Source organism: Apus apus, chromosome 4 (assembly GCF_020740795.1).
Source record: "Apus apus isolate bApuApu2 chromosome 4, bApuApu2.pri.cur, whole genome shotgun sequence".
NCBI lineage: Eukaryota > Metazoa > Chordata > Aves > Apodiformes > Apodidae > Apus > Apus apus.
This window is the reverse complement of record NC_067285.1, coordinates 108,857,689-108,870,614: the sequence shown is the minus strand read 5'-3', so window position 1 is coordinate 108,870,614 and position 12,926 is coordinate 108,857,689. Positions and strand designations below refer to the sequence as shown.

Below are 12,926 nucleotides of genomic sequence, written 5' to 3'. Positions count from 1 at the left end.
GGAGCGGGCCGGCGGGGGGGGCGGAGGCTCCCGGGGATTGGTGCGAAGTTTGGAGCGGGGCGGCACCGCACCGCCCTCCTGGGCGGCTCTGCCTCCACAGCCACAAAGCCCTGCAGGGAAAGTTGCTTTATCGCTTGTTTCTCTCGCCCCGGCTCTTCTCCAACCCCCCCCTCGCCCCCCCCCCCCCCCCCTTCCCGCCCCCTTCCCCTACCCCTCCCCTCCCCTTCCCCAGCCCCTTTCCCCTCCTCCCCTCGCTCCTTAAACGGGATTCCGGCTGGGCGAGCCGCGGGACGGCATCACCGGGCATCCCGCGGCTGCCGAGCCCCGGCGGATCTGTCAGGTCCCCGCTGTCCCTCCCCGCACACACACGCTCAGCCCGACCCGGAAAGCAGGGAAAATAATTTACAAGGTTTCCCCCCCCACCCCCCCTCTTTCTCTTAGCTCCTGGCCTTTAGCTCCCTGGTGGAAAAATCGCTTCTGGGGAGAAGGAGGAAGGGAGGGGTTGGTAAATAAGCCGGTGGTGAAGGGGGAGAGCCGCTACTTGGGGAGAGCACCCCAAAAAGCAGCGGGAAACCCCCACCCGCCCCCTCGGTGGGGGGGGGGATGAGGTAGAGGCCGGCGGCGGAGCCCCCGCCGGGCGCCGTGGAGGGCATGAGGCGGCGAGCGGCGGGGATGGGCGGCAGCGCACGGTGCTAGAGCCCCGGCAGCAGCCAAGGTAAGTGTCCCCCCACACACCACCTCCCCCAACTATCCCCCCCCCCCGCCCCGGGCCGGGAGACCCTCGCCTGGGTCAGCGCTGGGGCGCGGAGATACTAAGGCACAGCTGGGAGCCGCCGGGGTAGCCCCGAAACGGGGGGTAGCACCAGGTGGCATCGCGGCGGGTGTTGTGTGTCAGTTTCCCCCCCCCTCCCGCCTCCCGCCCCTTCCCTGCTCCCCGCCTCCCTTCTCCGACCCCGATTCCCGGCTGCGAATATCCCGTTACCGGCCGCCGCGGGGTTGATCCGCGCCGGGCCCCGGGTCCTGCCCCGGGGGAGTCCCCGCTGGCCGCCCCCCACCTCCGGAACCCTCCCCCTGTAGCGGCTCCCCGCTGCAAATTGGGAACCTAATGGCAAAATCGTCCTTATTTGCTTTGCTGGATGCTGTACACGGGTTGTTGTGTGTCCTGGGGGCACGGAGTGTTTAAACCGCGGCGTTTACAAGGGTGAGGAATTCAGACAGTGTTTAGAGAGTGAGAGTTTTAGGAGCAGAACAGGGTGTAATTAATGTAAACCTGATCTACCCCGGGTTTGTGTGTCGCAGGGAAGGCATCTTTAAGAATCTGGATAATTATGTGCGGCTTTGCTTTGGGACGCACCTCTGGAGCACACGGGAACAAGTGGGACTTGGAAGGGGGCGGGGGAAAGGAAAAATCAGTGCTGCTCAGAGAAGTTGTGGAGCGGAGGAAGGCGCGTACCCTGAGCCGAGCCTGTTTGAGGGGCACTGAAGCAGCAACACAAAGTTTGCTGGGCTGCTGATGGGAGAGGTAACATTCCTCCTCCCCCTTCTCCAAGTTCCTCCGCAAATTGTTAACCCGAAATCTTGTTTTATGGCCACTTGCTAGTGTTTTGTTTGCCTTCCAGACTGGTTCTGTACAGGATACCGAAGAATTACGCATTAACTGTAAACTTAGAGGAGCTTACTGGCCTCAGTGGGTTCTTGATTTATATCAGGCTAAAGCAGAGAGGAGGGCAAAGTTTTTCTTGCTGAGGGCCAAGGAATGAATTGCAAGTACGTTGCTCTTTCATTTGCTGTTTCTGCTCTTAGGTCTTCGCGATAGGTTTTAAAACTCTGCAAAGTTGTGGGTTGTTTGTTGTTGGTTTGTTTTTCCTCCCCCCCCCGTAATTCTTTGGCTCTCCTTTTCCCTGCCTCCAGGTCTGAGAGGCCAGTAGCCCCGTACGGCACGGAGGGATCTGGTTTTCAAAATGGACTTGCAGCTCGCGCTCCTTCTCGCAGGGATAATTGCATTTTCGGACTCGGCGAGAGGTAAGGGAGCCAGCGCTCGCTGCAGGCGCTCCGCACCTCCCACCCTCCCCCTGCCCTGCTGGGCTGGAGCTCCTCAAACACCCCCGGTGCCCTCAGAGGGACCCTGTGAGGGAGCTGCTGGCGGGGTGGACTCGTCCCCTGCACGTTGCTTTTGGGCTCAGGGGTGCAAGGTTTGTGTCCACTTCCAGCGTCTCCTTACCTGCCTGCTTCGGGGTCGGCAGTGTGGATGGAGAGTGGTCGCTCTGGGTTTGCTGAGGTCGCTTGGGTGCAGGTGAACTTCTAGGAGGTTTTCTCGTGCGTGTGTAAAAACACACACAGACAATTTTAAAGAAAAGCAACTGCATTCCTCTGTGGATCAGAAATACCTCTCCCCTCCTGTAATCCCTCCAGCCTCTGCCCTGTATATTCCCACTAGCAAACTAAACAAACACATCCATTAACTTCCTCGGTGACAGACAAATGACAGTTCAACAGCAAGAGCATATTTTTAACACTGGGGCTCCAGTAGTTGATCAGATTTCAATAAACAGGTTACCCCACCAGAGGCAAACTGAAATATGTTGACCTGGGAGTGATGAGGGGGTGGGAAAAAAAGTAAGTTTGTTTATGGGAAGGTGCTTAAAGCAAAGCTTTGGGATCAGAGTGGAAGGAGCAGTGGTTTTTCCTCTGCTCTTGCCTGTGTTTTACCTTGGTGGGTGCTGTCCCTGGAAAGCCTGAATGAGGAACCATGCTCTGAGCTCTGCTCACAAAGGAGGGGATGCATTGTTCCAGGAGAATAGGGGTATGGCTTTAGGATGCAGATTGCTCCAGCTGCAATTCCCAACAGTATCAGAGTTGCATGAATTGTCGAAAGACCTTTAAATCACCCCGTGCCATGGAGTGGTAAATTAAAAGGTTTAAACTTGCCCTTTGCTTGGGCCGTAACTTGCCAAAAATAAACCTTGGGGCTGAGGGTGGTAAAGGAGAGGGGGAGCGTTACTCTAAAAACCCAGGGTTTGGTGAGTGCATTGCTTTTTTTTCCTTCTTGGCTTTGGCTCCCAAGCAAATATTTTATGGAGGCAAAAGCACTATAAAATGATTCAGCTGGAAGCTGAATGAAAAAGAAAACAGTATATAGGCTGTAAGTCCTGCAAGTCTGAATTCCAGGCAAGGTTTACAATGGAGACTCAGTTTAAGTTGTAGGCAGTGGGCAGCAGTGTATGCATTAAGATGACCTCATGAATGTATATTATTGCAATGGACCTGAGAAGTTGGTGGAGTTCCGGAAAAGATCTGAAGTGGGCAGGAGAAGACAAAAAGATTTTTGTCTCTGTTGTGACTGAGTGTCGGCTGCTTTACTGGCTGACCCTGTTTAAATTTGGTTTGCACTTGTCCTGCTTATACTCTTTTATTGCCCCTGGAAAATGCTGTGGGCTCTTGTCATGTGAAGAAGCAACAGAAAATTAACAAGGGGTAATTTCAGGACATCATTGTTTTTCCTATGGAAGAGTGTCTTTAATGTAACTTTGACAGGATCTTATGGGTGATTGCATTATTATAACTCTTCAGAGCTGGAAAAATCCATCCTGCAAGTGGATGGAGAGATGGTCCTGATTATTTAAAATGATGTAGAGTTTAAAAACCAGGGCCAAACTCATGAAAAATGTCATTCAGTCGTGTGATGATATCAAGAGAAGGAAAGTGAAGAAGAAAAAGATGTCATTGGTTTAACAAAAAATTAAATAAATCATTTGACAACCCCTTAAACATTTACATCCTGCTTTGCACCTCTTGAAGCTGAGAGTATTCCTGATAGCAGAGGAGGTAGATGAAAGATCAGATTTGTAAGTGAGCAGAGGTGAGACACTCTCCAGCACGTCACAGCCTTCTTTTGTGCTGTGGAATATCCCCAATTATTAGATGTTTACATTGGATTAATTTCAGGTTCTCAGAAAAATGTGCCCAGTTGTTAACATGCCTGCAGATTTTTTCCAAACGTGTTGTGAGGTGGATTTGGCTGCTGGAGATGTATAAATGTTACCTGTTTCAGTCGCTCGGGTTTTATAGACAGTTCTTTGGCCACATCTCAGCCTGAAGTTGCAAGGCTTTACTCTGGAGGAAGAAGGGCTCTTTGTTTTGGCCAAACAGTGTTTAATATCTGTATCCTGATTGCAAATTAGATGTGTGTGGCCCAGCGTGTGCCAGTGCCTCCTAATCTGAGGTGTCAGAAGTTGAATAGGTGCTCACTGGCTTGCGATCAAGTGAGGAAGGTGGCTGAGGAGGCTCTCTGTGAAAGTGCAGGTCCTTATCTTCTATACACATTAAGGCAAAAGTAGCTTATGCTGGAATTAGGATGCTAATTTGGAGCCAGCTAATTGAGTGCCTGTGTTGGGAGAAGGGCTGTGCCGTGGTGCATTTGCACAAGGGGGCAGAGTTAAGTTGCCCACGCGCTCCGGCTTTGATATTTCCTGACAGTTGAGTGCTCAGCTGCAATCTTGCATTAAATATTATGTTGTATTATTTTTACATCGTTATTTAGGTGATGCCTTTTCAGGCAAAGGACACTGCAGGGATGAATGATTGGGCTAATGTGGCAACTTTTTTACCCCTCCCAACAAATGGGGACGTTTTTCCAGGTTTGGAGCTGTGTGTCTCTTCTCGTGACCCAGTGTGTCACCTTGCTGATGTACAAAGGGCTGCAAAAAAGGGGATATCTTAGGAAACCAAGATAAACTTTTAAGAAAGAGGCAATGCATTCAAAGTATCAGTGCAAAGCAGAGAAAAAGTCTGATTTTAGAGGTTCAGGTGCAGAACTTCCTCTGTCTGGAGGAATGAAGGATGAGGTAGCTCTGGCTAAGTTTGAACCAATCCTTTCAGGGCCAGAATTTAAAGACTTTGGCTAAGGGCTTGTCTACACCTGCAAATGCACTGGAAAAACCCTTCCAAAGAGCTTAAAATGGAATAACTCCCCCAGTAACTGATCTTATTCCAGGCTAAAAATCACCAGGAGGGAGCCTGTACCAAAAAAAATCTTCCTCGGGAGCGTTTTGGTAAATATCCAAGCCCCTTATTTCCCTTGTGGGTGAAGACAAGAACTTCTGTATGTGCAACATCTATTCTTTGAGATCAAAACCTGTGTGCTGTGGTTGTTTTTTTTTTAATTATTATTATTATTTTTTTTTTACAAGGGACTATGCCTTCCAGCTGACAGCCAAGGTGTAGGGCAGCAGCTTCAGCCTAGTTGCCAGCTGCACTGGGTAGTGTCAGCCCTGAACCTGGGGTAATAGCACAGATCTGGTGCCTTGTCCCTTGTGTCACTCTATTCCTGTTCTCTTTGAGCAGCCCTATACTGGGCATAGAAGTCCTGAATGTCCTGGCCCTCCTCCGTGGGGATGAATGCCATCTTGGGTCACTAACTTTTACTGACTGTCCTACAGCAGTGTAGCTCCTACTACTCCACACCTCCGGTTGGATACAGGTAGTACAATCTGATATTTTCCTGCCTATGTTATCTCGGTGACACACAACTCAATATTTGTTCCAAATCTGTCAAGTTGCCATCGTATTCGCCTTGGTGACCGTATATGGTAACATTGGGATGTGCTTGGCTTGGTCCCGTGGCTTAATCAAGATTTCGTATGGCATGTTTAGAAGTTTTTGGTAAGAGCAGTAACAACCCTCCTATTAGCAAGTAAACTGATATTCTGCTGGAAACTAATTAGTTTGGATGTTGATTTCATTTTCCATGCCTTGCGTAGGGAGGGGAAGAACGGGCCCTTAATTGCTTTCTGCTCTGGCACTTCTCTGTGCAACACTTGGCTTGCAAACCTGGTTGATGCCTTCTTCGGGGCCACCTGAACATTCAACAGTTTTGTGTGGAAATAATGTCACATGACATTTTTGTTTCTCTGAATATCAGAGAAAAGGAAGTAGGACCCTAGATGGTTTTATTATTATTATTATTATTTATTAATTATTATTATATTTTTTTGGAAGAGGTCTTCATTCTGGTGAACACATTTACCATTCTGTAACTTTGGGGCTTGGAAGGGTAGTAAATGTGGAAATTAATAATATAAGAGAGATGGTTCTTGGCTTCTGTTTTACTCCTTTATTCTTGTTGAGTGATTGTTACCAGAAATTACAATCAGGTAATTTCACACTTGTAAAGGAGAAGCATGTTCAGATTTAACAGCCTGATTCAGGCTTTACGTATGTCACTGCACACTGTCTGGTTAAGTTTGGGGCATTTTTTGGATCGTGGTCTCGGGGAAGTTGCTCATGAATAATCTGTCAGCATGACTTTTACCTAGAATCAACATGATGAGCTAAGCAAATCCTGGTTATTTTTTTTAAACCCCTCTTCCTCCCTTCCTCTGAGGCCGTTGGCCGCTTTAAATTGCGGCAGAGTTTAAACATAAAATACAGTGTGCGTCATACTGGAAAATTAGGGTTGATTTCATGTTTGTTTTTTTTTTTAATTGGAAATATTACAAAACTCAGCAAATTGCTCAAATACATTTAGCTTTTCCTTAAAGTTTTTATAACTTTGTTTTCCAAGTCTCTATGTTTCTCTGACCTTCATTAAAAGACGCAAGCAGCAAAATGAAATACGTCTTTTCTGTGATGAACTTGAACACAGCAAAGGTTAGACTCCCAAGTCTGACTCTTAGCCACAGAAGAAACTTTCATGTGCTATGGGGTGGTGCTTGATAAATTACAGGAAAATGATTCTTCCAGGAAAATAATGTTGTTCAAAAACGAAAAAGTGAAAGTAGGAACCTGCTTTTCAAGGTTTGGGACCATCGGTACTAATTTATTAACTGAAGATGAAGTTTGTCACCTGGTACAAACTGGCTGATAGAGCTGATCTTTTCCAATGAGCTATTTGATAATACTGTGACTGCAGCAGAGATGGTCACTGTCTCACTGTGCAGTTTTAGATTAATTATTAGAAGAGAGAAAAATTTCTGCTGCAAGGGGAAAATAATGCAGAGGTCCTCTTGTGCCTAGTTTGAATTTTAAGCAAACAACCTTTAGTTATAGCTCTATATATTCAGTGGCAGTAGGACCAGTGCAGCTTTCTGATTTTCCTGAGATGGGAAGCTCCTACTTTTGTATGCAGTGACTTGTAAAAGGTCTGTGCAAATGTATGCCAGCATTACAGGTGTCAGTGCAAATGCTCTTTTCTCCCCTTTCTTTCACTTACCTGCTCATTTTGTCTTGTTTCAGGGAGTTTGTGTCTCATCTGACCTTTTCCTGTGTTTTCTGGTGTGGTGCTCTAGCTGAAATGGATTTGGTCTTTTGATTTTGAACATTTAATATGGATTTCTGTTCCTTTTCTTTTTCTCTGTAATCAGCCTTGACATGAACCTTCATTTACTAGTAATGCCTCTGTATGTATTTAGTTGTGTTGACCTGTCCTAATCTTTTGTACCAAGGTGGAACACATTTAGTCATATGAGGGATTTTTTTTTTTAAAGAGCAGAGCCAGTGTGAATGTAGAAGCTGCAAAGACCGCTGTCTGCTGCAAGCCTTATGGAGTCTGGTGCTCATTCGTATGATAGAAGAAAAATAATTCCAAAAGTAAACCTGAATAATTTAATCCTGCTGCTCTGCTGTCATAGAAGATACACAGATGCAGCCCCTGCCAGTTTTAACAGGTCAGGACCTGATTCAGAGCCTGTGAGTGCTGGTGCCGTGACTCCTACTCAGTCCCATGGGCTTTGGCTCCATCCCTGAAGGATGACTTACACAGATTATCTGTGATCTCAACCCCTGTATGAATCTCTCCTCTTTGACAGCAGAAGAGATGTGGGCTACGGGTGGTATTTTGGATCCTGCCATTCGTCTGCTCAACCACATGGGTTTGGATTATTATTTTTTTTTTTAAATTCTAGAGACACCTTTTATTCTAGAGATGTGTTCTTCTGCCCATTGTGAGCTCTGGCTGGGGGCTGGAGTGTGCACTGCCAGGGCAGAAAGCATCTTGGAAATTCATGGCTTTAACGCTGCGTTTCTGCAGAGGGGTTTACCCCCACATGAAGGGGGCCATTCCATGGGCTGTGTTGCTAGGTGTGAAGGGGCTCAGGACTGGCCTGAGTGCTATTTAACAAGTTAATATATGCTGTTTGCTGATGAATCCATTCACATCTTTTGATTTTTTTTTTTTAATATTTTTTTCCTCTTCAGAGTCAAATAAACACGGGCTGCACGGAGCTTGGTTGGTTGCCCTGAGTACACAGTCTCCCCATTGTATTGCAGTAGAAACACAGTATCCAGCAGAGCTGTGAATAACCTAACATTTTTATTTCATCCCAACCCCTCAAATTTTCAGGAAGAATTTCAGCCAATAACTCCAGGCTACTTCTTACATTAAGTGTTCAAACTTAATTTTGAGCTTCACTAAGGGAAGAAAAATGTAAATTGGGAACAGAGACTCCTCAGAGCAGGTTAATGTTTCTCAGGATTGCTGCACCTCTATTCTCAGCCTCTATGAGTGGATTCTAGTTTGATGGAATCCAAAGCAATTTGTCCTTATGTCTGGTCAACTTTATTTAATGAAATATTTACACAATCCTGTCAAGTGATTGAGAAGTGAGTGATGCAAGAGGTGTCATACCCTGGATGCCACTTGGGTGGTGTTGACTTTGTGGGTATTTGAGGAGCTGTCAGTATTTGTGCATGTTAGATAAAAACACAGGATCAGCACACAAATGCAGAAATGTGGACTTAATTTGTGCAATAGGCTTTTTTTTTTTTTTGTTCCCAAAAAAATCTTATTTTCCTTGCTCACACATGCCCAGTCAACTGGTAACTGTAAGAGTTTGGTATTGGCATTGTGCAAACTCTTCATGGCGATTGTGGGTTGGCTAGTTCTGCCCAGAACAAGGACAGGTAAAGAGCTGGAGGAGGACATGGTGGGAAATGTAAGTAGTAGCCAAGCTCCAAGATAATATGGAGGCTGGATTCATGTACTGCTGCTCTTGAAGCCTGGTGCAGCCAAGCCTTGGGGAGGATTTTGAGTGGGCAGCTTGTAGGCTCTCAAGAGGGTGTTGGGATGTGGCTTTCCCAAATCTGTGCTGTATTTGCCTTTTCACCTGTGTCCTCCCAGGTGTCCCCACATCATTAGGTGAAAGTGTGATGCTTGATTGGCTTTTCACCAATGCTTGACTCAGAGTAGAAGCATTCTATTGTAAAAGGGGGGCTTTCATTACAGTAGCCAGTCTCTTACTGCTGCCTTGTATGGATTTAAATCTTCATTTTTCTAGACAGAAGTGGATGATGTGAAGCCACATCAATCCCAAAGGAGGGAGAAGGGACAGTTACTCAGCCCCAGCAGCCCCGCCAAAGCTGAAGAAGCCAAACTATAGGAGTCAGGCTGCTGCAGATGCTGTAGCACCATGAACTGGTTTATTTTCCTTCTTTTCCTTCTTGAGTGATAGATTTGTGTGAGTTTGGGTAACGGAAAAAGCAGTTTTTCTCAGCAGTTGTTCTCGCCTAAACAGATCTGTTAACACTGGTTAAGCAATGACAAGTGTCAGACAAGTTACAGGTGTATGAACTGCATGTCAAGGATGGAAGAGTTAATGAATAACAGGGTAAACCTCTGGACATTGTGGGATATATCTCTGGGGATAGTGCAGGCTCTCTGTGGTAGGAAGAATGCTTGTTTGGATTTGACCAAAACTAAAACTCCTTCAGAGTGGATACCCTTCTGAGAGAGGATGCTATGAGCCATCTTGCTCACCTTCTGGGTGGATCAAAATTTTTTATATTCTTTTGCAAATTATAATAATATTTTGGTTGAAATCACAGCATCTCTTTATCCAGACAAGTAGTATTAGGAAGTGTTTGATGTGTTTTGGGCAGTTTAAAGTGGGTAACTGGGAGGAGAATTGCCAGCTCCACTAGCATATGGAGATCAGACCCTGTGGTGTGATAAATTATTTTGTGTTTAAATATTCAGGGTCAGGTATTGCTCTCCATTACAAAGGTGTCAGTCCGTTTAGGTTCAGTGAGGTGTGCCTGAGTAGCTGTGAGTAGGACTTATATTTATAATCCTACCAGCAAGCAGAAATTGGGAGTGCTGTAAGAGCAGGTTGTGCTTCAGTTCTGTACAGGGTGTCACAAAGTCATGGGAGGGTTTGTCGTGATATGCAACAGTTAATATAAAACTAGATTAACAGATCAGAGCTGATGAGTATCTTTCCTCCTCCTGGTATTCACAACCAATCAAATTCAGCATTGCTGGGGTTGATTTTGTTAAAGGCTAATGAGAATGGAGCTTTCAACTTAATTATAGCTGGGACAGGTGTTTGCTTTTCCTTGACAGGTTTGATTGACAAGGAATCGTAAACCTATTAGGGAGATACTTGCACATGCTGGGGAACTGGCTTTGGACAGCTGATTTCTGTTTGCCAGATTTGTTACCTGAAAATGTTTACCACTGCTCTCAGCATACATCTATTGTTTCTGGGATACAAAGAGACACAAAGAAGTGGCAGAGGCTAGTCAAGAGCAGTTTACTCAGCGGCTGGAGAAACCATAGGGTAGGGATGGGGCTGTGGTTTATCTAGACCAGAGCAAGGTCTTACCTGTATCCCTAAGGCAGAACGCTTTTCCTGATACCCTGCTTGCTCAAACTGATAGACCAGAGGATTTGGAGCATTTCAAGTAACATTTTGTGATAGTGCAGGTTTAATCCTGACACTGGAAGTTAATTGGACATACCAGAGTAGTACATCTTCGCAGTGGATAAAGTAGCTTCGGGATATTTCATCTGAAGTTCGATTCAGGGGTTGTCTTCTTGTGAGTACTTCTGGTGGGAGGAGGATTGTAGATTGACAGGGATGGAAATGTGTCCCTTTTCCCTGTGTTTTATCTCTAATCCCAAAGAAGAAAACGGTAAGGTGCTACTCAAAAGTATTCACAGCAATAGACCTATATTTTTATATTACTTATTAGTATTTATTGACAGTTTCCAGTGAAAAAATAAAATAAAATGGAGACCCAAAAATACTGCTCAGCATAGGCAGTGTTCCTCTGTTCCTCTTCTAGATGGTGTCAGAAGAAAAAGCTTGTCTTTCTGAAGACCACAGACTAGCTAAGTGGAGTTGGAGGCTTATTTTTCTTTTATCTTAGAAAATCCAATAAATCCAGTAAATTCTTTCAGTGTGGTCTTCCAAGAGTTTTTCAACTTTGTCTGACTCACAGATTATTTGAGTGCCATTATAGACTAGGGGTCAAGCAAGTTAATTCCCAGAACAGTATGCTGCCCTGTTTTCAAACTGTGCTAATCAGGGTTTTGAGTCAAAGCGTGGTAGTTTCCTTAGTGAAATTATTTTCCTGTTAGAACGTTACAAATAGGTTCTGATTGTTCGTATTGGCTTCAGTCACCGGAGGGCTCGTGTGGAGCAAAGCCCCTGGGGATGCACTTGCCATGGATCAGAGCACTGGTGGGGGCTTGTTGCCCAGCTCCCCAGATTGAAATTGTGAAAATAGCCTGAATCCTTATTTAAAAACCCAATAAATTAAATTGTTATGGTCTCATTTATGCTTCCAGCAGGACAGAGGGAAAGCTGCGTGGAGCCCATCCAAGCTGGAGAATGAATGTCGTTTCCCAAAGGAGACATTTGGTGGAGTTATTTAGTTACCTCTCCCCCTCACCTTTTTGTAATTAACTCTTGTTTACTTTTTCCTCCTCCTTTCCCATAGTTTATTACCACTGTTTAGGCAGAGGAAATGAATTAACATAATTTACTGTTTTTTAGAACAAGACACATTCCCGGCATGTATGTGTGTGTACACACGCTCGCGGCCGCCCTCCCAGCGCTGCGCAGAGGAGCGTGTTTGCAGAGTCTGGGTCCATTTAGGGAGAACAATACCCTGATTATGGAGGGCAGCCTTTTATTCCCAGAAACCAGAAGGAACCATTCCCTTCGAGCAGCTCCTGCCCCTTAAGGTACAGGCAGTGTGAGCTGCTGGAAGAGGGGAATAAATCTGTTGTAGACACAAACCAGCAGCATTGTTCTCTGCGGAAGTTGATTTAGGGGTGGGGGTGAGAAATGGTCTTGGGATAAACCAAGTTTAAGATCTACCAGCTTGCAGAGAGAGATTGTGGCTTCCAGTATAGTTTCCAAGTAGTGGCTCTGAGACTTCATGGGGAATTATTTGGTGCTTCTGAGCTGGCAAGGTGCTGGGGAGGTAGGGTGGGAAGGACATGGTAACTGAGACTCCAAGTGTTTTTGGATGGGCTGAGTTGGGTTGAAAGGTGCTGTTATGTATGAAATGCTGGTCATTTCTAATTGCAGTCATGCACCTGTGCCTGGTAGATAATGCTGGAGCCATGTCATATGGAACATTTGCTTCACATGATGTTGGGAAAGGTCAAGCACTTGATTTCTGTCCTGCTAAGTTGGATCAACCATTAGTGGCACAAATAGGACCCCTCCTTCCTCTGCCTGACCGCAGCCGCTCTGATCCTGGCAATAAATTCTTATCAGGTGTGACAGCTGAAGATGACTGCAGTCGACCTCACCACCATCCTGTCCTTGTCCTACTCAGCTTCTGGCCTTGAAATTCTCATGTGCCAGTATGAGAGCTCTTCTCATTTTGCTGTTGGGTGTTCTGGGGAGCTAACCTGTGCAGGAAGCCAGCCAGGAAAATAATGTGATGAGTTAAATGGTAGGAGCATGACCTGAGCTTTTGGGATATCGCAGTGTGACCATAGACAGCAAGTCCTTTCCATGCCCACTTCTGGCAGGAAGGCTCAATACTTCAGAAGACTTGAGCGTTTATGTGAATGTTTATAAAGTGACCCTTCAGGAATGTAAAATGCAGCAGGGTCTGTGCTGCAAAGTGTAGCATTGCCCAGGGGCAGAGAATGTGGAGACTGGAGAAATCAGATTTGGATTCTGGGCCTC

The 12,926-nt window shown here is 45.9% G+C and overlaps 1 protein-coding gene across 4 annotated transcripts in view; it reads left to right on the top strand.

Annotated features, from left to right (window-relative positions):
* Positions 1-258: 258 nt before the first annotated feature.
* FGFRL1 (fibroblast growth factor receptor like 1) overlaps positions 259-12,926 on the top strand; it is a 174,683-nt gene continuing 162,015 nt past the window's right edge. The window contains exons 1-2 of one of the 4 annotated variants that reach the window (XM_051617525.1): positions 259-715; positions 1,912-2,022. In XM_051617525.1, coding sequence (XP_051473485.1) covers positions 1,962-2,022 — 61 coding nt within the window. In that variant the 5' untranslated portion in view covers positions 259-715; positions 1,912-1,961. Of the gene's footprint in view, positions 716-1,114; positions 1,202-1,440; positions 1,523-1,692; positions 1,768-1,911; positions 2,023-12,926 lie in introns of those variants that run through there. The other 3 variants (XM_051617526.1, XM_051617528.1, XM_051617527.1) reach the window with 3 other exon arrangements.